This window comes from Euwallacea similis, chromosome 7, assembly GCF_039881205.1.
Source record: "Euwallacea similis isolate ESF13 chromosome 7, ESF131.1, whole genome shotgun sequence".
NCBI lineage: Eukaryota > Metazoa > Arthropoda > Insecta > Coleoptera > Curculionidae > Euwallacea > Euwallacea similis.
The window spans coordinates 6,327,740-6,355,202 of NC_089615.1; the positions used below are offsets into that span (position 1 = coordinate 6,327,740).

Consider the following 27,463-nt stretch of genomic DNA (forward strand, 5'->3'; position numbering starts at 1 on the left):
TTTTAGTTCTGGAGTTTGGACTGGTGGTGCTCCAGTCCAAAAGAGGATCCCGATACTTGGTTAATTGCCATCTTCCTGTTCCTGCAACCAAACTGGTGTTCTGATAGCTGATAGTTTGTTAAGAGTTCTTTCTCTAGCCGACTCTTAATGTTTAGCCTCTCTAGCCTACTCCCTGCCCTCTAGCTTATTTCCCACCTTTTAGCCTACTCGTACAGTTTGGATAAGGCGTCTATCAGACAGATCGGTTTGTACGACTCGGGTTGCTCACCGTCTATATTAGGTTGATATAGCAAAAGAAATTTAACTACTTCGAAATCGGGGAATTTTTGGCTTTCTAGCATTTGGTTCAGCAGTCTGAGCTCGAATCATACTTCGAGCAAGGTCTCAACGCTGTATATTACCATTTCTGTTCTCAGACCGTCTGGTCTTGGGGCAACGGTGCTTTTTAGTTTTCTGCTTCTTATTATTAGTTCTTTCCTGGTGAAAAGTACACATATGGTGAACAGTGTTTTTGCTGGAATACAGCGAAGTTTCTCGGGAAGAGGTACTACGTAATTTTCATTTTTTTTGGCAGCCGTTAACTCATACGTGCTGCCGGGTTTAAGGTATTTCATGACGATTTTGTAAACATCGTCCCAAATATCCTCGCTAATCTTTTTGCAGAGTTCCGTTCAATTAGCTTTTTTCTGTGAACCGAACTCTTTTTGAGCGATTTCCTGGCGGATTTATATTCTTAACACAGCGCTTTAGTAGTGTCGTCAACCGAGTTATTGCACTTGGCTCGGAGTGCACGTTTTCTGGTCTTTATGCAATCTTGCGTTATCTGGTCGATTCTGTCCGCCAATATGGGTGCTCATGGCCGAATGCATCATTGTGAGCGTTGCAAGATGCTCGAGGCGCCTTTTCCATTATATTAGACGTTTCCTTTCCGCTATTAATTTTTGGGTCAGGAACCAAAAGCGTCATTGAAGTTTTGGTTATTTGGCTTAGCATAAAAAATACACTAGGTTTTTTGTATTAGTATGTTGTCAACCTCGAACCAGATGTGTTTACAAATACAAAATATTCATATAAACAAACCAAACGCATGATCGTTAGTTTTGTCGCTGCTGATTGATCAGTTGTGTTGTTTAAACAATCGATATTCTAGAAGAGCGATGGTTTTTCACAGGGTTGAACTTGTTTCATTTTGAATGGAGAGTGTTTATTGCAAATATTACGAGGTGGACAGTAATTTAAGTAAGATATTCTATTCTAGTTAATATTATACAAGTTAATATATCGTTAAGAAATATAATTTATTAAAAGAACTTGTTTAAAAAACGTTTTCAGTGTTATAGCGGGCTGACTACGGCCTTGTTTAGCACTTTCATCTTGAATGGCTCACGTGCAAGTGGCATGCATTTGTTTACATGGATCTTTTTCTCTTTAGATAGAGTAGAGTACCTGCCGGCCCTTAACATTCCTGGCAAGGTCGTTGCTTGCAAAGGTGACGTCGAAACATGTTTGCTCTTCTTTCGTTGTGAACGTTAGTTCGATCGTTTTTAGCGTTACTAGGTCAAGGTTTCGACACATCTGGGATAAAACTCCCTTAGCGTCTTCGGTTGTCGATCCCCATTCTGACAATTTAGCGTTGATGCCCTATAGCACTAATAACTAATATACTAATTAAAGATTTAAAAAAGAATATTCCACAGTTTTTTCCACGTGAATATAACAATTGTTTACAAAAAATTGTTGATGTTGATAGAAAGGTAAATATTGATATCAATATTATCAGTACATCTGTGTTGCTCACTTAAAATATATGAGCCAAAAAGAAATTATTAGAAATTACCCAAATATTCCATACTTTTTTCATTAGTGCACATATAAACCATATATTGTCGAGAATAATTCCTGACTTCATAATGTTTCTGCTGAGCAAATACCTACTTAAATGTACACCATCTTAAACACCTTATTCATTAATCATTTTACTCCTCCAATAAAAATAAAATTTTATTTTTGTTTGTCATCTTTTATAAACTTCATATAACAGTCTTTTTCTAAATTAAAATCAAACTTAATTACCTTTAACTCTCCTAACTTATCTTCCACTTTTTTAGCGTACTCTTCTAAATCTCTTTGCCTATTTTGAGTTATAAATATTGGATGCTCAATCACTAGCAAAGCATCCTCCTTCATAACCTTTCCCACAACTTCGTGATCAAAGTATCTTAAGTAGTTATGAGCAAAATATACGACATTAAAGAAATTCCAGTAGTTCTCTTTATAGAGCATTTGCTCCAACAATGACAAAGTTAGAAATTTTATGGACACATTTTTAAGCTTAATGCAATTATTGACTTCTTTTTTGGTCACTTCTGGGGCCTTTATATCCACTACCATCTTGCCATGATTAAGAACCGCATGTCCCAGTTCTAAATCATTTTTCTTCACGTGTACGTATTCAGTATTATGTTCAATTTCATGAAATATTTGCTTTAAGTTCCTTTCAATTATATCAGTTGATCTGAAAGTAATGCAACCAAAATAAAGTTAAAAGTGATTATGTTTTAGAAATTTAACCTGTGATAATTCTGTCCATTAGCACTTCTCAGAAGACTCTCATCTTCACATTCAAGTCCGAAAGTTACAAAAGGGCCAGTTTCCATATCACCTAGATACCCATAATGGGCGAAGTGTTGTCCATTTTGCAGAATACCGCAAACTAAACTTCTATTGGGCCTGGCCATTTCGGATTCCAACCACGAATATGCCATGCCGTTAAGTCGGAACATACGATATTCTTGGTCGCATATTTGCCTAGCTCCTGCAAGGTGAAGGCGCATGTGGAGGTCCCAATCAAACACTCCAATTTTAGAGTCATATCTATGAATTTTATTTTACTCCTCAACATTCCAGATCTCATTTAACGCTAACCTTATACCCAGTTCCTTCCTTATACGCCTATCCCACATGTCTACAATATTAAATTCGTCTTTGCCACTCCAAAACTTGACCACGTTCTCTAGGTAGTCTCTTTCTTTGTACTTAATATCCAACGATAAGAAACCCATTTTTTGGTTCAGATAGTCATAGTTGGTGATCATATTCACCATGGCATTGGCTGTATGGACTAAGTACTTTGCAGTAAATTGTCGAATTAAAGAGTTTCCGTACAGTTCCATGAACACTCTGGTTTTTTGCTCAGAGCCTAAAGAGTCTTTTGGTTGAAAGGCTGTGAACAAAAGCAGCATTTGTTTGGCTACGGTCTCCATGCATGCCTCCATGAGATAAAAGTTTATTTGCAATGACTCCTAAAAATTATTTCTCAAAAAATATATCTACGAAAAAAAACTTATACTCTTACAGCATTATGCCGATATCTTCGAGCGATAGTCTTTAACACGTGCCTCGAATCCGTACCACCAATAATTAACATGTTAAGCATTGAAGGCAAGTTCTTGTTCCCAGTAGATTCCTTATGCTCTTTAATTAAATCCAAAGCTGGAGTTATTCCCCAAAACATCTTTGTTTTCAAGTGGAATTATGCTTTATTTACAATTTAATTCAAAGACATGATGGGTTTATTGATCAAACTTGAGATACGGATAGTTGTTGGTGCCTGCTGTCTATTGAAAATTGGTAACTATGGATACCTGGATTTAAGTATATCTTATTCATCTAAGGGTAGATTTTGTTCCATATTATTCACCTAATAAAAGGATTTGTTAAAAATCAACGAAGAGGTGTTAACTCTTACGTGAGAAAATATCCGAGTATGATTTACCTACGTTTTCTTTTGAGGAACATAACATTGAGTTAGATTGCGCAATTTATTTTCATAACATTATACTAATATTAATGAGGTGATTCAGAAATAATTATCAAAATTAATCTTCATAAGTATCTTCGATGAGTGTTCACATTTTCATATGCGGTTCATATAAACTTGGACCAGGAAAAAAATGAATATATTTTTTAATTAAATGTGTTCAAAATGATCCCTTTCGGATTTAAGGCGTGCGCGACACTTGGTAGGCACAGACATAGCAGTTCAGCAAATTTCCTCTGTTCTTTCTCGTTGCCTTATATGATTGCAGGCGCCTACGATTTTTTCTAGTAGCTGGTCAGTGTTCACGATTGGAATACTGTGTACTTTTTCTTTTAAAGTGCTCACATATAGAAATCAAGGAGGGTTAAATCCGGGTTTATAGCTGACTACCGTTGTGGTCTGTATCTATCGATCCATCGCTCTGGAAATTGCTCATTGAGTCGTTCACTGACAGTCCTACTATTGTGGGCTAGACACCCACTTATTTGTCATCACGTTTATGTCGCAGCACATTCACACTGAAGTTATGTTGGTAGTTGGCACTCTTTGCATGAGAGTTTTTGTGAGTTGAGTTATGGGTATTCCGTAGATTAAAAATATCTCTACGGTAAGTGTGGCCTTATCCGTCCTAGTATTTTAGCGGAGAAATGTCGATCTCTGGCACACATAGCAGAAATTTATTCTACTTTCGTCATAGGCAGGTAGTAAATGCTCTACCCATACCATCTCGGAGAGATGGTATGGGTTTCGATTGGCTTTACGAAAAACCCGCTAGACCTATGAGATAAATCTATGTCTATGTCTAGCTCTCGAAGGCAATGTTTTGCTCTCCTTGTACTCAAACTAGAGTTTGCAACAAAAAGATCCAGGATGTTATTTACTCTATATAGTGATATGGTACGGTGAACAACGTCATTACCGCCATGCATGGAAGTGCAACTTTTTGCTCTGATGGAATTGTAAACGCGGTCAAACTCGTTTGCAGGGTACTCGGTAATTAAGGAATCGCAGGTGGTACTCACGAACTGCCTCGCAGCTCCTCCCGTTAGTGAAACCACAGACGAAGACATTTTTTTAATGTGAGTCAACTCATGGCACCTTTGATGTAATCAAAGTTGTTTTTGGTGTTTGGGTGGTCTTTCCAACCAAAAGATTTTTAAACCTTATAAGTTACTACACCGTTTAAAAGTATGTTAAATAGGGCAAGTTTGATGAAATTCCCAAAGAAGTAGCTGGGAAATTCATTGCGTGAACTGCCATTGAGTAATATCAGAGTTTCCTATTTCCTAGGCGGCTACGTTGGGTCGAAAAGGTTCGGTAAAGCCATTTTACCGCACGCTTTTAGGATACTAATTTTAAATAATGTGCTAATTCTTTTAAATTTTAAATTTCGAATCGCTCTGGTTGGAGATGTGCTACCGGGCGCAATAAATAAATAAAACGCCATAGTAAGTAATTTAAGTTTGTAATTTTAACGGTTACGCAGAAATAGGTGGAATGAGTATGAAGTAAGTAGTAAAATTACAAAATAGAAATCGAAATCTCGTTAAATTTGATAATTTTGTTACTTCATATTGATATTAGCTACTTCTGAGTACACGCTAATAATTCCAAACTAAAATTGTTTCTCGCAGAAAATAAATCCCCTATTCAATAGTAAGTAATATTTAATTTTATATTTTAGGCAGTGACATATTAATAACACTATATTTACATCCTTCAACTTTTCGATTTAAAAAATTGTTATTTTTAAAAAGAATGTACACGGTCCCCAGCAACACTTTTAGTGCTAAAACTAGTTGCAATTTCATAAGACTTTCCTAATTCTAAAGTAACAAAAACGTGTTACTGAAGCCTGTGCAAAACGCAGTTCCGACAGATTGGAAACACTTTATGGTGAAAAAGGAGGAGAGTCATATATTTATTAATAATAATATATGCAGGCAATAGGTTTTGTGGAATATTGTGTGGTTCTCAATATGTCGAAAGCGTCGATAATAAATAAATTGAAATGAGTACACAATGGTGAGCAAGTTTTTTTAACAATTTGTTTACTTTTCTCCTTAGAATTACTTTTACGCTTATAACTGGTAAACCGTGCAGAACTTAACAAATTTTAAATCAACCACGTGGATGGCGCTTACATACCGATTTTTACATGTTTTCTTTTTGTTTTGGCACAAATAGAACTTAACTCAAAATAGGTTAGTACAGAGGGAATAACAGACAGGATACAGCGAGAATTCTAAGCTACACAATGATTCTTTATTATTATTTTTAGAGGTTACATGACGTAAAATAAAAATCAATCATTTCATTTTACATGAAGATTAACAATTGGATGCCTTTTAAAATTTATTATGAGAATTTATTCAGGAAAAATTCAATAAAAATGCCCTTTATTACTTGTAACGAACGTATGTAAGATATGAAACAATTGATTTTCAACATGTAAAGGGCCTTAGTTTACATTTTGGACGTAATAATTGACAATAACTGTATTTATCGGAACAAAACGCATCAAAAGTTTTAAAAAGCGCGGTTATGGAGACTTCAAGAAATCGATTGTTAATAGAAAGCACAACGTTTGTCACTTTCACCCATGCTTTCTATTGGCAATCCCCTTAATATAATATCAACAAAAGCACGAACTTCTTTTGTGATTAATCGATTAGAACCAACATACATTCGGTCTATTTACACTGGGTACCCTCTAATACGTGAACGGGTAATATTCTTCTCAATATAATCTTAAAACACCAGACTTTTTACTCTACTGAGCATTTAGAATTGTCGTAGATGGCGATAAGAGAAATGGAAGCAAAATACTGTCGTATTGTAGAATTTTGATACAGATGTTGCGGTGTGGTGCTATAGATGATAAGGCTACATAAAATTTCGATTGCTTATGGAATATGAAAACGTATTGCTGATGCAAAATGAGAGCTGAATTGTTTCTTTTCTGGTAGTTTTAAAATCAACGCGTGTTTTCTTAGGTATAAGTATATTTTTCCTTATAGATAACGAATGGGTGTTGAATAAAGTCACTTTTGCTACTATTGCCGATAGAACTTATTGCTGATTTATCGGTTTGTTTGTCTGAATGTTTCAATTATTCGAAGAATTAGCTGACCGGTTACTAAAGTTGTCTCACCTTAGCTTAGATATAATTTTGAGGTAATTTTAAACAATATGTACCACTGTCGAGATAACGCAGAACCTTTTTGTTTATACAAAATATTGTTTTTTATATCACAAGCTGATCGATTTTATAATCATTGACATTGCCTTGCAGTCATCTAGACAGAAGCAAGATTTATAAATATATTTCTGTTCGCCGTTCTCCTTTAATAAGTTTTTTTTGTTAGACACTATTATTTCGTATGTTGCCTTGCTGGATCATTCTAACAGCAACAACAACTGAACGACGGGAACAGCAGAGTTTATAAATCCACTTGACACAATTTATCCTCCTTGCAAACTGGAGCTTTAAAGTCAAAGCTCGAAATCTCCGATACGTGACAAAATAAATTTTATTCGAAAAACAAGGCAAACTGTATTCAAAGAGTTTACAGCCAAGTGGTTAATTTTAAAAGGAGGTACTTTTAATAGGCAATCTTTCTCTTTCGTCTTTTTTTTCAATCTGCTTGACCTCAACGATAAATTTATTCATCGTTCTTGCTCTCTTTAATTGTTGTTGATAAGTTAAAAATTCCTCATCGCCTTTCTTTCTTTAAAAAATAAAATTTTCCTTGTGTCTCTTTTTTTGTATGACAAGTCAAATCTTCTCAAGTCAAGAAGAAGTTTTGTCTACCTTTTGGTAAAATGACACGACCTCTATTACAAGTTTTATCACCTCTACACTTTTTTTTCCTGAAAAAAGTTGTATTATTAGCAATCGAGCAAAAGCATATATCTGTTATATATATATGCTATATTAAATCTTGTGGAATCTGGTTTGCAGTAGCACTTATATGGCAGAACCATTCTTGATCTCATCCTATTATATTCTCTACCACTTCTCTTTTCTTTTTCTTTCGTATTAGGTACTTTTTGGTATTTATTTTTATTAACTTTTGTTTCCTTTTTTTTAATGGCTATCAGGATCATTTTAGCTCATCGAGATCTCTTCACTTTTCATCATCATTTTTTGGTGAGAAAAACGGTAGAAACATACATATATTATGATGTGAATCTTGGGAGAGATAAGATGGATTAGTAGAATTACTGGAGAAATGCTGACTCATTCTACTTCTAGTATAATTATTTTCATATACCAGATCGCATGAAGTATTGAACATAGAACGAAAGCTTACTCGATGCATAGTTTTTTTCCTATTTATCCTTCTTGAATCTTCCTGTTCGCGATTGTGTGAATTACTTCCTGTTCCGTTCGGATTGATCTCTCTATTACCGTTTGATACATATTATTGTGTCCAAGACATATTCTTTTTAGTCACACAAAATTTTTGAATTTAAACTTGGTGCATACCTAGTATTTTGTCAATTTAGTTCCAATCCCAAACCCCTTGACCTGTGCTCCAGATTTCTGGTCCTTCTTACCTTTCCTTATTTTTGAAGACCTGAAGAGTCTTTTAAAGTGGGAGGAATAAGCTTGTGGGACATCTCCGAGTTTATCTCCAGCATTCAGGTGCCTTTAGGTGTCTTGACATATGTTCTAAGCCCCCGATTTGAGCTCAAAAGCTCGGAAAGCGAGTTAATAGTTCATGAAGCTTTAAAAATATGTTCAATGGCATGTAGTAGTAGCCATACTTCCTTTTTATGGCGTTGATTTTAAGACTTAAAATTGCTCAAGAAAATCTTAGCAACATCTAACTTTAGTTCAAAATATCTTACATCTAACACCGACAGTTATTACATAGATTTATGCTATATCGAATAAACTTAACCATCAGACTACACCACAGTTTCCCAAATACATTCAGTGTTCACTACTAAAATGTGCAGCTTCACATACATCGTAGTCAAAACCCGAATATAATACGCATACATTACATAATTCAATACTTTCCATAATACTGAAAATACTATTAACCATATAATATGGAATATCGTAAACGATACAAAGCTTTGGCCTTTTGGAAACTACTTGTCGCTTTCTTTAATAGAGAGGAAACCGTATTGAAAACAACGAAGACACATTCACATAGAAGTATGTACCCTGTATGTACCATTATATACACGTTTGGAACACATAACACATATTTGTTTTTAGTTTTTAGAATATCTTGTTATTTGCACGAAAACTTAGTGTGTGATTGAGATTTTAAGGAGTGATGATATGTAAGACTTAAAAAAAGCAAATTATTTTTAAGTCTGGTTTAACATACAATAACTAATTTCCAATCGTCTCAATTGCAGATTAGAATTTTATGTAGCCTCCAGAATGAAAATTGATAACGAAACTTTTTGTTTTTTAGTAACAATCCCATCGCCATCTTTATAATATGTACTGTACTGTACAAATCTTTACCAAATTATTATTAGTAAATCATCCAGCAAATTAACCCAGTTGAGGATAGATATTTTGATTAAGCAGCGTATAATTGGATGGTTTAAAACTGTTAGTCCATCGACAACTGAATTCATTTTCACAACGATTTGGAATTAAAATTTTCCAGAAAAACACAAATTAGTGTGTACAGGTAGGTAAAGAATCTCAACGTCGTACTATATGACGGTTAATAACACATAATAAACCACCCTGTATATATTATACTACTTTTGTAACTTAGAAAGGAAAAGACAAGACAACACAAAAGCAACGGTCGAATAAATTATCTACTTTTATAGAATATAAAAGAACGCCTAACTTTCGCGGTCTACAAGTAACTTCAAGACCTAAAAATTAACAGTTTAAGTATATTTGTCGAAACCAATTATTCCTTTTTTTTAGGCGACTACTATTCGCCTTAACGATCATTATAATTTATCACTAAGCGCCAGGAACGAACCAGTACATTCTAGAATTCATTTTTTTGTAATAATAATTGAAATATCTCTGTTATTAATGAAATTAGTGTAACTTGAGTAGGAATTTTGTTAGATGGTAGCCTTTATGAAATCTAAGGCAACACACCAGTTTTTAAAAAATTAATTCTGATACTTGATGATGACCAGAATTTTTTTTCGAGAACTCCCGTTGCAACGAAATTAACAATTTTTTGGCATTAATGCGCCCACCTAAACTAATATACATATACACATACACTCGTACTATCAAATAACACGACCATTGCTAATATACGCCCGTACTATAAAAAAATTCCCACTGCGGAGTGAACTTGCGTGCTTACGTTGCGCACAAGTGCGTCGGCGCCGGCTAGATATAAAAGCTGGAATGACACACCCCAGCTAGTTGGCTGACATGGGTCTCTTATGCTAAAGCCACTATTGCTAAGATCAAGGGGCCCACTATAGCCCAGACTCAAGAAAAGAAGTCACCTGTCTGGGAAGGGAAGGTTGCAGCCGATAAAGTCTATCATGGTACCAATCCTCCCGTGTGGATCAACTGCAGGAGGACAGATTGCAGAAATTCACCCAAGATGGATTGGTGCTGCTAAAAATTACCTCCAAATATCCGATGAACGTTCCAATGTTTACTAGCAGTTTATTATTACTTTGGTAGTCAGTGAGCGTCTTCAAGAAAGATAAGGCCAACAAAAAACTTCAGAAGTTGACTCACTGATGAAGCTTAGAGTATTTCTATCTTTAATTCTTTTTCCACATTAGGAATCGGAGGTATTAATTATAGCTCTCAGTGCTTGGCCGATACTATTAGCGTATATCCCCTCTGTATATCGGTTTGAATCCAGCGATTTACTTTTGACTGTTATAATTAATTTAACCTAAGTCTAACCAAAGATGAAACCACAAGGCCAAAATATGTAATATTCATTAAAGTTATAGACATTAAATTGCTCGCTCTTGATCGTGCGAAATTTGTTTCGAAACTCATTCAGGACTAAATGCTGATATGGCTCACTTTTAAAGGCTCAAGGTAGATATCTGTTGTGATTATGCAGGTGATAATTATAGTGAGTCCCATACAGCGTACACCACAAATATAAACCCACGATTTTTCGTACTAAAACGAGAATCTGAAGTAACAATTAGGACTGTCGCTGCTTATTTCAATGAGGAATTTTTTTCTTTTTTGTTCAATCCTTATTGCTTCAAGCAGGGAGTTTTGTGTTAATAAATAATTGATAGTTTTCAAGGCTGCCGTAATCCTCGGCAGTAAAATAAGAGCTCCAAATTTAACACGTGAAATGGTGAAGATAATTAATTTGACCTCCTTTTTAAGACAATTGCTCTGCGATGCAGTTCGGAAAACTATCAGAATCTAAACTTTTAACAGTGCCCAAAAATGATGACCGCCCTTACATGGAACATTTTAATTTCGAAAACTTTGAGTTGCTGTTTCTCACTCTACTCTTAATTTCATCATTAACGCTTAAATTAATTTTCAAAATGGGAGCTTTATGCTGCCCATTTATTCACTTATCGAATGGTTCTCGTTATCAATGGAAATTTGACATTAACATTTGTAGCATATGTTCTCAATATACGCAGAAGGGAAATGGATAGAAGGAATATGAAGATTTCAAAGGTAACAAGGTACATACGTAGTTTTTCGAACTCGTTTTCATTTAGCATGAATGATTTCATACGTCCGCTCCTGATATTTTCTGGAGGATCACATGAATATCTATTGCCAAATAAAGCACTCATGAGGTTTCCAAAATATGTACCACATGACTCTTTCCCGTTGATACTTCGGTGGTTGTTTTTCTCTCTTCTGGTGGGTTGAATTCAACCTTCCAAATAAAAATAATCGAATTCGAGCACTTTTCCAAATTTCCTCGTTATATTAGAAATATCGAGGTTTGAAGCTTTAACTGTCGTGCGCTGTATAGGAATTTATTATCCAAATCTATATGCCAAACGTTACGGCCTCAAGACATATTTTTGAGGATTGATCTGCAAATCCGTTGAATATTGATCAAAAGATGAACGTCGCTGATAAGGTCATGAGATGCCTGAATTAACAGATATTTCAATTATTGTTAAATTACATTGAAACATTTAAGCGGTGTATAATACAAGAACCGTATAAAATTATTACGGAGACGGTACAAAGGAACTGTACAAAAGTGTCAATGCGGCCAGTTCGTCCTGTATCATATGGAACATTGTAACTTTTCCTAGCTTAAAACTACAATAAAAAATCGTTTTGTCACCGAAGATTTTCGGAAATTTACAGGAAGGGCTTTGACGACGTTGAGCTCCTGAGAAATTCGCTACTTTCGAATAGCTACGAAACAAAGCCATCGCTATGATTATTTCGTGCTTAACAAATTACCTACGTAGGGCTCAACGTCCGAAAGCTCACTAACTAAGGCATAATCGGGTCGAACCCAAAACACCGTTTACGAATTTAGAATTATACATGCACCAACGCGTATTGGGTGCACGGTTCCGCTGCTTCATGTGATCGAAAATACGACACTACGTAAAATTTTATTAATAATTGTATCTAAAATTTTAAAGCTGGGTTAGGTCATTTGCAGGATTTTTGGAGAATTATCGACGTTCGACGGCCTTTTATAAAATGGGGGTCCGCTTAAGCCTTACTGTCATTTTTCCAATCACAATCAATGTAATTCTGAACAGCTTCGATTATTAAATTATTAGGATTAATTGTCTTTAGAATGTCAACAACTAGGTAACAGCCACTAAAAAAACAAGTCCGACGACGGCACACGACACTAAATAATGAGGGAGGCGATTGGCGCCCCGTCCCTGTAATCGCCACCACCGTACCAACTGCGCCAAGAAAACCCTTCATCCACACTTCTATCTATAATGGTTAACATCTAATTGTGATAACACCCTTAAACATAACACATTTATATTTTAACAACGTCATCTTTATAAGCTAATTCCATATATCCCTGAAGGCGCAGAATTTCCTTGACGAGACGTTTACAAGTGGAACACCATGAAAAACCTGGTGATGGCTAATAAACACACTAGCAGCACTACAACGTACGGCAACCATCATAACTGACAATGGTCTGACAGGTCTTCATCGTCATCGTCCTCAATAGGCAACTCTGGTGGTGGCGGGGGCAAAGACAGCGCCTGCACCGGCCCTGGCGGCCTAGACAGCGAATACGTCGTCTCTTCCTCGATCAGGTCCGGGTCCAAGGGAGGCCAATCTGGCACCCCTCTTATCGCCCACTATCAGTGTTTGTATTCGGGATAGCGTTTCGGGCGGTGGATGGTGGCGTGGTCCGGATGGGGTGGCGGATGGGGCGGCCCTGAGGCAGGGGCTCTGCGTAGGAAAAGTGAAATGTGAACTGAGGGGAAAAGTGTTAACATTGCGTTGTTAAGACGCTCAGTATTATGCTAAACAGATATCAGGTCTGTTTTAGAGAGAGGTACACCGATCACAGAACGTCAGAAATACGCCTGATGTGATGTTAAAATATATAGATATCACCAGTTCAAATGGAAACTTAAGGATTGTGCAAATTGTAGAATGAACGTACAAGGTTTAATATACCTCCGATAAAGACTAACGAAACGGATTGGGAGACTAGCGTCTGACGTAAGCAGAGCCAGTTCAGTGTTACCAGATCTTTCACTGCTTCAGAATTTTTACTAATATAAGTTTTAGTGATGCATTAATCATTTTTTTTTTCATTTATTTACATTCCTGTTTTTTGCTCTGATATTTAAAAAAATTCCATCGCTTCGAAGGCAGCGAAATCGATACTAATCTAAATATCCAAATGAAAACGCCAGCTGACCTGACCACACCCGCTTCATTGTTGGCATTTGTTGCAGGCACATTAAACCTTGTGCGGTCGTTTCTGGTAATACCTACATAAATACTGTAAATTGTTGAAGTTGGCGACCCACAGCACGTACCCATCGCGCCACTAACTTTTTCTTCCATATAGATATCCGCATAAATCTTCTATATTTTTAACGCTCCTGTCGGGGTAAATCACACATTTAGACGGAGGCAATATATCAAAATATTCCAAGGCCATTCGAGAGGAAAACATTATCTTATTTAATTTTTGTCAGGATGGAAAGAAAGTGTGAGATTTGTGGTGCGTGTGGGTAGACGAAATATAGGGAGTCGAATTAAATATGTCAATAATATTACCTGGCTATGCTTGGCGGCTCCTCGCTAGTAGAACTGGTGGGCGACGGGAAGTATTCCCTGGGAGGGGGGCCGGGAGTGGTGCCGCCGCCTCCCGCGCTTCCTGCCGCCCCCGGATGGCCGCTGACCGTGTCCTCACTGGCCCACCGGGCTAACTGCTGTTGAGCTTGAATAAATTCATCACTAGAAAACGAGCAAAATGTGGCAAAACTACCGGCTAAGACACGGTAGTACACTCATTGAAGCATTGATGATTCGATATGTTTAAATGAAGCAATGCAAAATGTGAAGGAAGCCGTGCTTTGTGAGATACTATACTCTAGATGAGTGAGTTTTTAAATTCGTGATAAGTCAGTTATGTTGATAATACACCATTCTCTGCTAAAGTCATAGACCAGATTCAGAGTCTGCTTTTAGAGTGATTAAGTTGTGCATTCTATGTGGTGTTTGCAAAAGAGGATTTTTGGATAAATTCCTCGGACTAGTATAAGATTTTCCTGTTTTCATCTGTATCGGAATTTTGAACATGTTCTACCGCGATATATTCAAACAGCATGATTTGGATGGCTGTTTTTTTAAGCGCAACATCAAGTCTTAAAATTTTAGCCACAAAGCCGCCCTTCCTATAACATACTTATCCTATAACGTTTCCTGATTCTAACTCTTACAGTGACAAAACACTCATTAATACGGTACCTTCGGTTGACCTTTGATTTTGTAGGAAATTATGAGAAATTAGGAGGATGTCCGATGTGTTAACGTGGAAAGTCTTCGATCACTGAAGGAATTTTGTGATGATTAAAGAGCTAACGCTTCACCTAATTTGTCTGATCTTGGTGGCTCACAAGAAACTGCCTTTACTATGGTGTTAAGTTGCAACTGTTGAAGTTCAATTTTGCGATATTTTAATCAATATATGTTGCTTTTAATCGACTATTAATAACTCGCCCAAAGTAGTATCGTTTCATGCCTGTAGTTTGTCCATTACATAAGTGAGATGTGTTTTATAGAGCATATCTCTTAAATCGTAAGCATATATTTTTGATGTTATGGGTGTATTTGTAAAATTTATAATTACAAAGTGATTTTCGAATTTAAAAACTCGCCCATAAGTTGATCGAATCCATCAAATAACAGAAACATTTACCTTTCGCTGTCTGGAGTATCTTGGCAGCCGCTGGCGCCCCTTTCCTGATCCGCCGATTCGTAAATGCCCTCATCATCGGCTTGCCGGTACTGTACAGGGTGGTGCACGCGCGTAGGCGGTTGCCGGTATCGACCATACATAAAGCGGGAGTCTCGATGGGATTGGTGGGAACTTTCACTACATGCTGGAAATTTTGAAAATTCGCATAGGCCGTAATAAATGAGCTAGAGATTGAATGACACCGTCTTAGTAGAGGAGAAAGAATATCGATTTTAATTGAAGACCCGTGGAGACTACATGGTGAGCATAGGTTCCTCATTCTTGTATTAACAATCGTAAATGAAGAAACAAAAAAAAAGTAATGAACGAGAGACAATTTTATCCGCTATTCCCATACCTGAAGAAGACTCTTGACGATAGTGGCGATCGGCTTCAGTCTCGGACATTCGAATGTCCTCCGATCCACTCGGACTCATATGCCTCGAATGGTGCTCCAGCTGTCGGATTAAGTCTTCGAGGTTCCTAATGCGCAGTGTTCCGACTGCTGGAGGCCTGTCGTCTTCGTCCTCTTCTTCGTGCTCTATTACTACTTTGTGTACCTATCGAAATGTCCATTTCAAAGACATTTAATTTGAGTAAATTGTGCTCCTACTTGTGGCTCTCCGCATATATTCTCTTTGCTTCCCCGCCCACTCCTTCGTCCTTCATACTCGTAGCTGTCCTGACACTGCTTGATACTTCTTCGCAGCAATTCCTCACTCAACGCTGTGGTACTGCCCGAAGGAGTAGAAATACCCCGTTGGAGGGCCGCCTTTCTTAATGCTTCTAGAATATCATCGTGATACCCATTGAGAGTTTTGAGGGTGCGTTCCACGTCTCCACTAGAACCTATGTTTGACACCAATTTTGATTTAATAGAGTGGTTTTTAATGATAGATCTTTTCATGTAAAAACTTAGAATCAGACTTTTGGTTTAGCTGGCTGGTGAAAGCCTGGCTCTTAGTTAATAATCTGATAGTTTACCTATCAGGTTCTGCATATTGTGTTCAGCAGCTCGTAAAATGTCTTCAGCCTGTATACCGTCACCCCACCCTTCTTGGCCATCTAACATGCTATAATCATGCTTTTTAAGGATTCCCTTCTTTTCGGGCAATTTGTGGTTACTGGGCAATTCGATGAAAGACGTCAGTCTTTCCTCTTCACCTGGTTTAAAGTGGACGTTAGGAGTTATTACGCACACCTCAAAGGGTGTCGATAAGAAGTAATGTAATAAAATCAGTGTGAACCTGAAATTTAGATGGACGAGTGGAAGTAAGAGGGATGAGGTATACAGATTTGTATCGTCAGAACCGTCAAGTAATTTTGTCCGCTACCATACTAAACATGCTGCCACATCAAACACATTGATATTGCATGCACACCCCCCATTGGAAGCTAAATTGCAAGTTCACACGGAACGATACAATACTCGATATCACCAACTAACAAATATGATATTTTATTAGGGTCGATTTGCATTTTAATTAGATTAATTGGTTTCTTATTTATATATTATGTTAGATTATTAAAACAATTAATCCCTGGCGAATCTAACACGAGTCACTTTCAGTAACTTAGTTTGTGGCTTTCCACGTACAATCGACCCCAAATTGGAAGCTCTGAGATAGCTCACCTACGATGCCTTCAATATCTTCTCCTCCTACTCCCATCCTCTTTAATTGCTGCATTTTATGGTCCCTAAAATTGAGGAATGGGACTTAGAGCTTTAAAGCCTAGATTAATCATCTGGTGACGAGATTAAACACTATATCAAATGTAAGAAGTGGCACTTTAACATTTTAGATGGGAATTTATGAATTAATTAAAACAATGTGTTAGAAAGCATCTTTATCAAGATATGTTCTCACAGTGGTGATTTTCCTCTTCAGGTTTAGCAAACCTGTCGCCCTGCCAACCTGATTCTTTGGCATTTTCATAATATAATCTTCGTTGCGAACTTACGCTGTTGTATAAATATTGCTCTGAACTTGAAATAAAGTTTTTTGTCCATCCAATCCAACCAACAGAGTCCAATCCAATATTATACATAGATGCACTACACAGTAGATGCTTCGTGTAGTTTGTGCGAGGATTAATACAATGCATTTTCTCATCACCAGATTTAAGTTACTATAACCGCAATAACTCTCTCTGTTCCTTATCGCTTCTATATTTATATCATTTATATTTTATCACTTACTGATATGAAGGTCCTGGTACCGAAGGCATGTGATTGGATGGGCGGAACAGCACCCGTTGCGAATCATGGCGGCTATCAAGGAAACAAAACCAGATTTATGATTGTCTTAAAGTAATCAAATAACACTTAAAACTGGACAAAAAGTGAGAAACAAAATGCAGTATAACCATTTGCGTTTTCCCCCATCGGGCAGTGCGCATATAAATCACCGTAGAAGGTTGTACTGCATTTATGCCAATCATAAAATCAGTATCAAACTACGAAACCCCATTCCAAACTATAATTAATGGTAGGTTAATAAAGATAATAAATTAAAACTATAAATCACGCCCTAATGTCCATCGATAAAATGCATTCGAATGACCCACTAGTCGTCTACGGATGATGAAGGCAAGAATCGAAAAACTCAGAGATTAAACGCATTTACAAAAGCCCGCCCTCTATCTAAATAAACTCTTTCACACCAGCCCTTGCACGCATTTTTAACATAAACGAAGTGGAAATGCAAGTTCGTTATTGAGAAAATAAAAAATTAGAGTAATCTGAGATTTTTCATAAAAATAGCGAAAATTCTGTATCAGCACGTACAAAATAAACTACAGGCACGTAGAAATAAACACGCACGTGAGATGCCTTTGGGCACGACTTTACTAAGATTTAATAATTATATTTTGTTTCTGCGAGTGGGAATTAAGTTGGTTTCTCAGTTCTAATTCACAATAGAGGGATTCAAACTTGCGTATATCTCTAAAAAGAAAGTTAAGTGTTTCGGGTAATTAAAATCCTTGGTCCTTAGCTGAGTAAAAAGCCTCATGTATATGTACTAATTAAATTCCTGGTTTAAGAAATCCAACTAGAATAGAATCTCTTTAAAAAACCTCTGCTATCATTTAGCACCGCGCAATCCCTTTTACCTCAACTTTAAATGTGGTGCATTCAAAATGGAAATCAGCACAAGACAAAGACAATCAACAACAAGTAGTGGTTCTCTCTTCCGCACTCACCCCAATGAACCAAGAGTGTCCCCAGGTCCAACAGGCAACATTTGGATGCCCCTAGCGTCCAAACAGTCTTCCTGGGAGTGGTTCATGTACTTTTTGGGGATCGGCTTTTTGTACGCCCTCTCGTACTTAGTCACGGTGGTCTTCCTTCAAGGTACCACGCGTAGGGCGAACGGAAACGAGAGACGCGCGATTGAAAGAAAAAGAGTTAGGAATTTGTTGCCATTTTTTTACAATCGTGATGGTGTGGTTTACTGGTTTGGTGGTTGGTATTGTTTAGGCTGACAATGGTTTTTAAACTTAATTCATAAACAGAAACAACTATTGTCTAGTATTTTATGGTTTACATAAGAATCGTTGAAAATAATCAACGCTGAAATAAACAATCATCTTTTATCATCCATTTTCAAAACTCGATTCTACATGTGCATTTAAAATAGAACAATCCACTTTATTATTCGATTTTAGGTGCAATAATAGGTATTGAAAACGTTGAAACTGAGATGAGCACACGACGCACACTGCGTAACGTATACATAACAACGCATAGAAAGTTCATGTGTTTTTAACTTTCCATGGAATTGTAAAGCATTGTGTTATGCGTGATAATACAGCATTAGTGCAGAAATATGCAAAGCATTAAACCGGATGGACAAATACCAGTATTTTTGCGTATATATACACGTAAATTTTGAAAAGCCAGGCACTTGGCACTAATAATTCCTGCCAAAAAATATTAAAAACAGTTGAGTTTTTTGGTGCCGGGGATTACACTGCCAGTTGTGTCAATTTGAAAGTAAGATTTCGTGTTAAAGTTCATATCTTTAATGTGAGATGTAAACGCAAAATGTAGCTTTACATAGTAGCTACGAAAACTGCTACAAAATCTGTTTCATTTGCTGGTCTGCCCTATATCATCCATGGCCTGTCTAGGTGCCTTTCAATTAAGTAGCTGAGCAATGTGTAAGCAACGAAAGCGAAGCAAATTGTTGTCATGCGAGTTTTCCGAATAGTGCCTAGCGTTATTGCAGTAGTCCGAATAATGTAATCCAAGTATACTATTAGTTGCATGACTGGTACAGTATAGAATTCGGCATGCCTCATAGATGGCTCCACTGTATTAGCATACCGCACCTGCAACTATAACCTCATTGAAATCTAAACTTTAGTCAAGGAGTCGACCAGAATTTTTAAGCTAAAACCCACACTCACTACCTAATTTCGTTATACCAATGGAAACTAGTCACGTGTTGTGTTTCCAAACTAGGGTCGAGTCACAAGATATATATTTTTATACTCTGGCAATTTACATTAATTTTACAGGATTCTGTTCTCATTCAAAGTAAAGAAATATTCGCCCCGTGGCCTGTGATGAGTTTCCGGGCTGTTTATTACTGAAATTCGAATTAATTAAAATTAATTCTTTCGTTTCAATGCAGACTTCCCACCGCGCTGCGTATCTTTCACTCAGTTGTGTAGCTTATTGAAAACAAAAATAACAGTTTTCTCGTGCTGTGGTTTCCAGGTTAATTATTGTTCAATTGAATGACTTGAAAAAGGGGCCCTTCCAGTGTGTCTGCTTTTATATGACTGAAACCTTAGACCTTAGAAACAAAAAGTGCTGCCCGCATCCTGTTGGTTATCCATTCGTACCGCCACTGACTCATTACTCGATGTTTGTACCGCCTGTTCTGTTCATTAACATCAGATTCTTAACCGTTACCATCCCGATTTCTGCGTCCACTTATTTTATGCCTTGTTTAGTCCGTTTTTAATTCTTGTAATATGAATATAATACACGTAGGTTCACACTTATAACTCAATATAGCACAGAAATTGCCCCGCCTTTTTTGCATAAACACTTTATGGTGGAATGTACGGTAGGTAACAAATTGCTGTAAAATGAAAATTTCTTATATATGACAAGATTTCAAATTAAATGGATTTCTATTAATTGTCAAAAAATCCACTTTAGTGGAACTTTGAGCGTAAAATATCAAAATTAGTCAAGAGCAGTATCAATTTCCATGGAGCTGCAATATGGGATTTTCACTAACGTAAAGATCGAAAGATTCTAGAACTTTCTAGAAAGCAATCTATATTTATATATAAGGAGTTTGTTTTTTCCCACCACGACACCACCCTAACCAATAACAACCACCAGATAAAATACAAAAAAGTGTCTCTCAATAGAAGTTTCTTCAAATACAGTCTCACCAACAGTACAAATATTAAAACAGTGTGCATTAATATCTTAAGTGACAAAAGTGACCAAACATCCGATTACAAGAAATTGAAAGGCAGAAAGATTCTGATGGGTCCAAACATACTTACACGCATTCAGGCATTAGTCTACCGGTATGTACAAAACGAAACGGAGTAAAGTGTGCTTCCATATGCAAAGCGGCACATGCAGATGTTTTATGTCTATTTCAAATAGGGCGGAAAGGTCTCAGGCAGACATGCAACTGTACCTTTAATAATTCCTTTTTAGGAATTTTAGTTTTTTAAAGGTACAATTTTAATGGAGAAGATTTACAATTTTACCGCACATTCCTCTTGGATACGGTGGGAGGGGGTTATAGAATAATAATCTATTTGGTGTACACACTCTATTTTTAAATTGCACTAGATTGTGTGCTATAACTTTCGGAAGGGCTCTATCGTTATTAAGGAATTTAGCTATTTGACAATTCTTTACCCGAATCTGTTTGATCTTTCTCAGATTCTCAGAAGCATAACTCGATCCGACTAGGTCCTCAATATCACCCTCGCATAATCTCCAAAATATCGTACTTAATGGCAGTCAGCGAAGCTGCTATAAAAACTTAATACGCGGGAATTTAATTTAGCCTCAAATTGACCCTCGACGGTTTTACTACCTATTAAAAGGTGTGGGACATTGTAAATCTGTTTTTGGATGTCTTTAAAGTTAGAATCATCGCTCGGATTAAAGACATTCAAAAACCCATAAGAAGAGAGTAGAGTGGAGTAATATTGGCAAAATATAGAAAGCGTAATAGCAGAAATGCAGCTAGATCAGCTGATACCGGTCAAGAGAAAGAGCTTAAACATAAAAATCCTAAAAGCAGGCTCGGAGTTAGACTGGCGGACTTAAACTGGCTTTAACTGGTATACAGAGTGCGCCAAAACAAAAAAACGAAAAGCGGCTGATGCTGAGAACGATCGGATTATGTTCTGCTACCTGGGTGGGTTTCTGCTCACTAACCTGAGACAGAGCGAGAAGTTGTTATGCACTACGACTGACCTGTAGCAGAGGGCCATTGTAGCGAATACTATGAACACCCCCCCTACCACCGACATCAGAGTACCCACGAGAAAAACCGTGTTCGACCCGTGATAGTCCTCTGCATCGCGGCAACAAAGGTCCGGGTCGGTCCAATCGGGATGCGCATGTAGTTGCGGATGTGCGCATCACAGGTGCGCAGCATCGTCATGCATCGATGCACACAGCACAGGAGAACAGACAGACAGAGAGAAAGAGAGGAAGCGCAAATCAGACATTTACATTGAACTGCTCTATTAATACTAATGGTTGCGGAATGGTTCAGTTTTCCTTGCAAACTCGGAACAGATGAGTTTTGTCAGAAATATTTGCTCCAACGCAACCATCTTCAGACACGAAGAAGCTACATGTCATTGGTCGCATATGGCATGTTAGAGAATTGGATTCGATCTGGTACACAGGCGAGACACAATGGATTCGCTTAGCTGTGTTTTGTCATATTTCACGGGACAAATCCTTTCTTGCGTTATAAACGATGGCAGCTGGCATTTTCTCAGTTTCAGGACATATAAACACGAGCTGACTCAAATCGATTTATAGAGGAGTATTGCTGCAATAACAGTCATTTAGGTTTATATAAAATTTGCTTTATTTATATTAGATAGACTGGCTTTTCAGGGGTTTGATGCTGAACTAAGTAAAGAATAACTTTGAACTTGTGATCGATGTGTCTGATCGATATCTCCTCATTGCAGAAGACTATACGACATTTACAGCTGTCCACTTAAACATAGGAAGCAATTAAGGGCATGTTGGGTAAAAAATGTGGGGCTATATCTTGTTGGATTATTTCATATTATTTCATTTAACACAACATTTTCGTTACGGTAAAAATTCATTGGAAGACGAATATCTTGAAGAATATCGATAAGAGCAGAATTTCATATTAATTATGAACACCTTTTTTAAGTCAGATAATCAATAAAAACTATGTCCCCCCGATTTTTCGCACTTAAGAGAAATCGCTGGGAGCTAATCGATGTTTATTTCGGTTGGGGAAGTATTTTTCTGCGATTTCAACCCTTATCGGAGGGTAAGACAGTCCGCGAAATTTGAATGGGAAAGACCAACTTCGACGGCCTTTCCTATTTTTAGTTTAGTTTTGATCTAATGGTATTTGGAAATGATGCAACACATATATTTTCAATTTCCTCCCGATAGTTATACATGAAATACTAGATACCCAGGAGAACTGCCTTAAGATTAATCATCGGGGAAACTGTCGTGCTCGAGTTGTGAATTGAAATTGAAAATTAGGGCCGAATGTTTTCTCATATGTTCAATATCAGTTTTTTGTATTTTTGATGTATTTTCTGGACGGGTCCCAAGAGCCCTTCGTCAACACCCCTAACGGGTCTTTGTGGAATTTAAATTATCGGAATTTTTTAGCTTCACTCCGCCCCTGTGTTCAATTTCTCCGCTTCGCTGTGATGTATATGAAGTGTGAGGGATTCATTTGTTATACGTAAACAATGTGAACGTCACACATGTACCAGTAAGAAAGGTTTCTGCACGCGCCATCATTTATCAATGCCTCTGATAAACGCACCGCTTAATTGTCTTTTCTATATTTGATCTGTCTTACTTCGTAATATAAATTATATTAGGGTGATTTAGTGGTGTGCTGCATTGTTTCATAGTCGATTACATCAATATCGTATGTGTAGCTTCTTCGTGTCTCGGTAACAAATCTTGATATAAATACATAATATACAAGTTTATAAGTTACATAAGATTGTTGTACTGTACACATAGCAAATCACAATTTCAAACCCTTCGCTCCCTCCATCATTTTTCGATTCACCACTGACGGGGGAGCGTTTGTTAGCGACACCTAAAGCCATATTTACACGTGCGTCCCAACAATACGTGAGTCATTTACAAAAAAAAATAACACCATCGTGTGCTTTGAAACTCTAACAAGTAGCGTCTCACTCTCACACGTGACAAATAACGAAATTTGGACAATCATGCTTCGAACATCGTTTCAACATTATTGTCAAAATAGAACAGATTGTACCTATAACAGACGGCCATCAAGGCAAAGCACACGAAGACCAGCATCACTACGAGGACCAGAACTCCTACCATGATGATGGTGCTTAAGCCGTTCGTGTGATTTTCGCCTGAAAGTAGCCATAATCTGTTCAAATGCATCAATTAGGCCTCTGACCCCCTTTATACTTTCGATAAGCGCGTTAATGGCCATTTAACTGGAAACGCATTCGTACTGATGCAGTATGAGCATTAGACATACGCTACGTTTATAAGGGCCTGGACATATGGACCTCTTCATTGAACACCGAGGGACGCCACTCGGTTGCCTTTTCAATTAAATCCTGTGATTTTCACGAAACTTTTCAAGACTTCTGTCAAAATTTATGGATTCCAATAAGAGGAAGACTATTGATATGGCACTCGGGGCTAAATCATATTTATACCTTTTCCCCATAAAGTTCTAAGATACTCCTTGAAATTTCGCATATAAAATACACGCTCTTAGACAAATTTTTCATTTAAAGTTTTTATGATAACGATATATTTTATATTGGCAATTTAAGTATTCCTCTTAGCTTAACTTTAAGGGAGAGCAGCATTAATAAATCTCAAGTCGTTTAGGCCGTTTTGAGGATGTTAGATAGTGAGGTCAACGAGGCTCGAAAAATCTCAGTAACAGAAGCTTAAACGCACTTCTGCGCTGTATCTTCCATTGTTTGCTGCTGTGTACGTACTGGTAGAGTGCCCTCTTTTAATTTCTTATGCTATGCTATGAGTTTGTTAAGAAAGTGAAGCTGCTGAAACTAGTTTTTACACATTCTAATTGTCTGACTGTTGATTGTACGAAGTTAGAAAATGTTAATATGAGAGCTAAATATTTGGACTACCAGAGTTCGAATACGAGTTTTCATGTTAACGCGGAGGAAAGAAAGAATTCGCATATAGTTTGAGTTCCACATTCAAAACTCTTTAACGGTTTCCCACACTTTTACAAGAAACATAATTTTTGACATGTAATTTTCCTTCAATTATAGGATAATTTAAACGAGTCCAGGTATCTAGAACTAAAATCACACAATCACTTTCCACCCGAGTAGAAATGAAACTTCGACTGATGTTAAAATATGGTCTATATAGTTCATGAAGGGCTGCCATAGGCTTTAAAAATGAGAATTTTATTTAAGCATGTTTAAAAATTCATAGCGATCGATTCAATATTTTATATGAAATTTGCTTTACAGCTTAGTTAAAAATTCTCTATATACAATATGTATATCAATTATAAACGCGACGTATGAAATTTTAAATTAGTATTGTTCTGGAAAAACCTCAGACTTCTTTTTCGACCGGGTTTTCTGTGCAATAGAAAATGTTTCTTTTATTCCGTCGGGGTATGTTTGCATAATAAAACTGCAGCCTTAAATTAGCAACTTTTCTCCCGTTTTACTAAATCTGGAAACATCGCATGTATCGTTTCTAAGACCGATCAGCTGCACCTTTACAAAAGGCAGGTCGTACCGATATTACTTCGTAGGTGATTCTCTCAAATGCTAGTGCGACGATGAGCAAGATTTTCGTAATGCCCCCTGCACTAATAATCTGAATAATCGTTTTTTTTTCTATTCTAAAAACTTGTGAGGTGCACCGTTAGTGTATTCATGAATTAGTGAGTGAAAGTGAATGATATTGACATTATTCTGGCTCACTCTTTTGGTGCTCAGGGGATTGTTCTGATTGTTGTTTCCTGTGGTTTACAGTTTAGATTAGTTATACTGGAAAATCTGAACAGAGCTCAAATAAAAAAAGTGAGAAATACCTATATCAGGATAGGACCAATCAAAGCATTAGTCAGAATAAAGAATTAATATCTGCGAAACAACGCTCTAATGTGTATAGAAATCTCATGAGCATCACATCAATTTCACCCATTACGACGGATAAAAATATTTTGTGACTGGCTGTAATGAATATTTGAAACTGCAAATCGTATTGTATCGTGTTATAAATTTGTCGTATCTACGGAAAAACCATAGTGAAGGAGGCAATGTTAAGCCGAATTTGAAGAACAGGTATTACCAGTTCAAGTGGAAACATAGGGATTATGAAAGTGCGAGAAAGATCGCATAAGATTTAATATGCATCCAACAAAGATCAACGAAGTGGGTGGCCAAGCTAACGGCTGACGGGGGCGGAGTCAGTCCGGCCGGCATTCCCACTTCGATGTTTAGATTAGTATCGATTTCGTTGCCTTCGTGACACTGGATTTTTTTTAATATCAGAGAAAAAACAGCAATGTAAATAAATGAAAAAGAAAACGATTAATACATTACTAGAATTTATATTAGGAAGAATTTTGAAACGGTAAGACTGGACTGGAAGGTAACATTGGACTGACTCCGCCCACGTCAGCTGCTAATTTTCCAATCCACTTCGTTGATCTTCGTCGGAGGTATATTAAAACTCGTGCTTCACTTTCATTTGCACAATCTCTATGTTTAACTTGAACTGGTGATAACTGTATAGCTTTTGCAATTCACACAATGAAAAAAGTTAAATTATCGTCGGGGTTGTAAAAAATGTTAGTTAGTCGAAAAAGTTGAAAAAGAAATAGTGAAAATATAGTAGAAATAGTTCGTGATAAGAGCAAAAACGATGGGAAAGTTTATACTAAAGTCCTAAAAACTAAATAACTTTAATATTATGAACTTTACCGAAATTTTATCTCAAGTATAATGATGGTGGGTGTATAGAAGCAAATTTCCATCTAAGTTTAAAGAGGTTAATTTTAAGCTTTCCTTAAGTCTCTTTCAGTAACAATGAAACCTTGAAGTAATCCCTATATAACTTTGGGTCTAGTTTTAGCAGCAATACCTTCCAACTTTACATCCCTTCTAGTGCTTAAAGCTTAACTTTCCTTTTTATCATTTAAAACTAGAAGAGACCTCATAAGAACGTATATCAAACCACGTTACATCCTCATTAGATTTATAATTGGGTATTTCATTAAACAACAATTAAAGTGGAACCTAATGATGACAACTTGTTTTAAGTTTCTAATCATTTCAAGTAGGAAAAACCCACGGAGATAAATTTCGAATTAAAATTATCGTTAACAGAGAGAGATCGGTCCTTGTCCGGTAAAGTTACCTAAAGCTGATTAAAACTCATAGATAGTTTATTACTGGTTCATGATGCAGTTAATGTTTTGTGTAACTTTACACCTACCGGACAGGAAGTTAGTTTTATGCAGTGAGGGAGTTTTATTGTAGTAAATAACGAGGTTAGTAATTTAGAATTTACATTTTTTTTTGCAAATTGTAAATTAAAAATAAGAAGACCTTACTTTGATTTAACATGATCCGTTTATCTCGAAACAGATGTGAGATTGCAAGATTATTTATTCGGAAAGCAATTTTTCAACTCTTCGTAAGATTTACGAACAGTTAGGCCCCACTTTAATAACACATTTATCAATCACATTTACAATTCTCGTTATAACTAAATGTTAATAAATTTGAACATCCATACATACCGTAGGGGGTTTCTTTCTTTTTCATGTACTCCTGGAGGTCAGTCGTTGGAATAGTGGAGGCTGGTGTGACAATATCGTGACTAGGAGGAGGACGACTGCTTCCAATGGAACAATCAGATCCATTGAAGCCCGGTTCACACCAGCATTTATTTTCGTTAGTGCAGAACTAAAAAGAGTTGCGCATTAATGCTTAGTCAGTTTGAATTGAGGGCCCGCTT

General features: G+C 36.8%; 2 protein-coding genes across 11 annotated transcripts in view; both read right to left on the reverse strand.

Annotated features, from left to right (window-relative positions):
* Nucleotides 1-2,001: 2,001 nt before the first annotated feature.
* Dnaaf3 (Dynein axonemal assembly factor 3) lies at nucleotides 2,002-3,524 on the reverse strand. The gene is made up of 4 exons (XM_066391784.1): nucleotides 3,356-3,524; nucleotides 2,926-3,302; nucleotides 2,572-2,874; nucleotides 2,002-2,515 (listed from the first exon to the last, which is right to left on the reverse strand). The coding sequence occupies exons 1-4, from the start codon at nucleotides 3,512-3,514 to the stop codon at nucleotides 2,002-2,004; spliced, it is 1,353 nt and encodes a 450-aa protein (XP_066247881.1). The 5' UTR covers nucleotides 3,515-3,524.
* A 9,169-nt stretch (nucleotides 3,525-12,693) lies between these two features.
* Nucleotides 12,694-27,463, reverse strand: part of mmd (mind-meld) — a 305,289-nt gene continuing 290,519 nt past the window's right edge. For 3 of the 10 annotated variants that reach the window (XM_066392108.1, XM_066392107.1, XM_066392106.1), the window contains exons 15-25: nucleotides 27,246-27,411; nucleotides 21,638-21,776; nucleotides 18,412-18,555; nucleotides 17,408-17,479; nucleotides 16,841-16,905; nucleotides 16,192-16,371; nucleotides 15,821-16,056; nucleotides 15,566-15,767; nucleotides 15,169-15,352; nucleotides 14,025-14,204; nucleotides 12,694-13,181 (exon numbers count right to left, since the gene is read on the reverse strand). In XM_066392108.1, the coding sequence (XP_066248205.1) occupies nucleotides 13,091-13,181; nucleotides 14,025-14,204; nucleotides 15,169-15,352; nucleotides 15,566-15,767; nucleotides 15,821-16,056; nucleotides 16,192-16,371; nucleotides 16,841-16,905; nucleotides 17,408-17,479; nucleotides 18,412-18,555; nucleotides 21,638-21,776; nucleotides 27,246-27,411 (1,659 nt within the window). In that variant the 3' untranslated portion in view covers nucleotides 12,694-13,090. Of the gene's footprint in view, nucleotides 13,182-14,024; nucleotides 14,205-15,168; nucleotides 15,353-15,565; nucleotides 15,768-15,820; nucleotides 16,057-16,191; nucleotides 16,372-16,840; nucleotides 16,906-17,407; nucleotides 17,480-18,411; nucleotides 18,556-21,613; nucleotides 21,777-23,735; nucleotides 23,842-27,245; nucleotides 27,412-27,463 lie in introns of those variants that run through there. The other 7 variants (XM_066392110.1, XM_066392109.1, XM_066392113.1 and 4 more) reach the window with 7 other exon arrangements.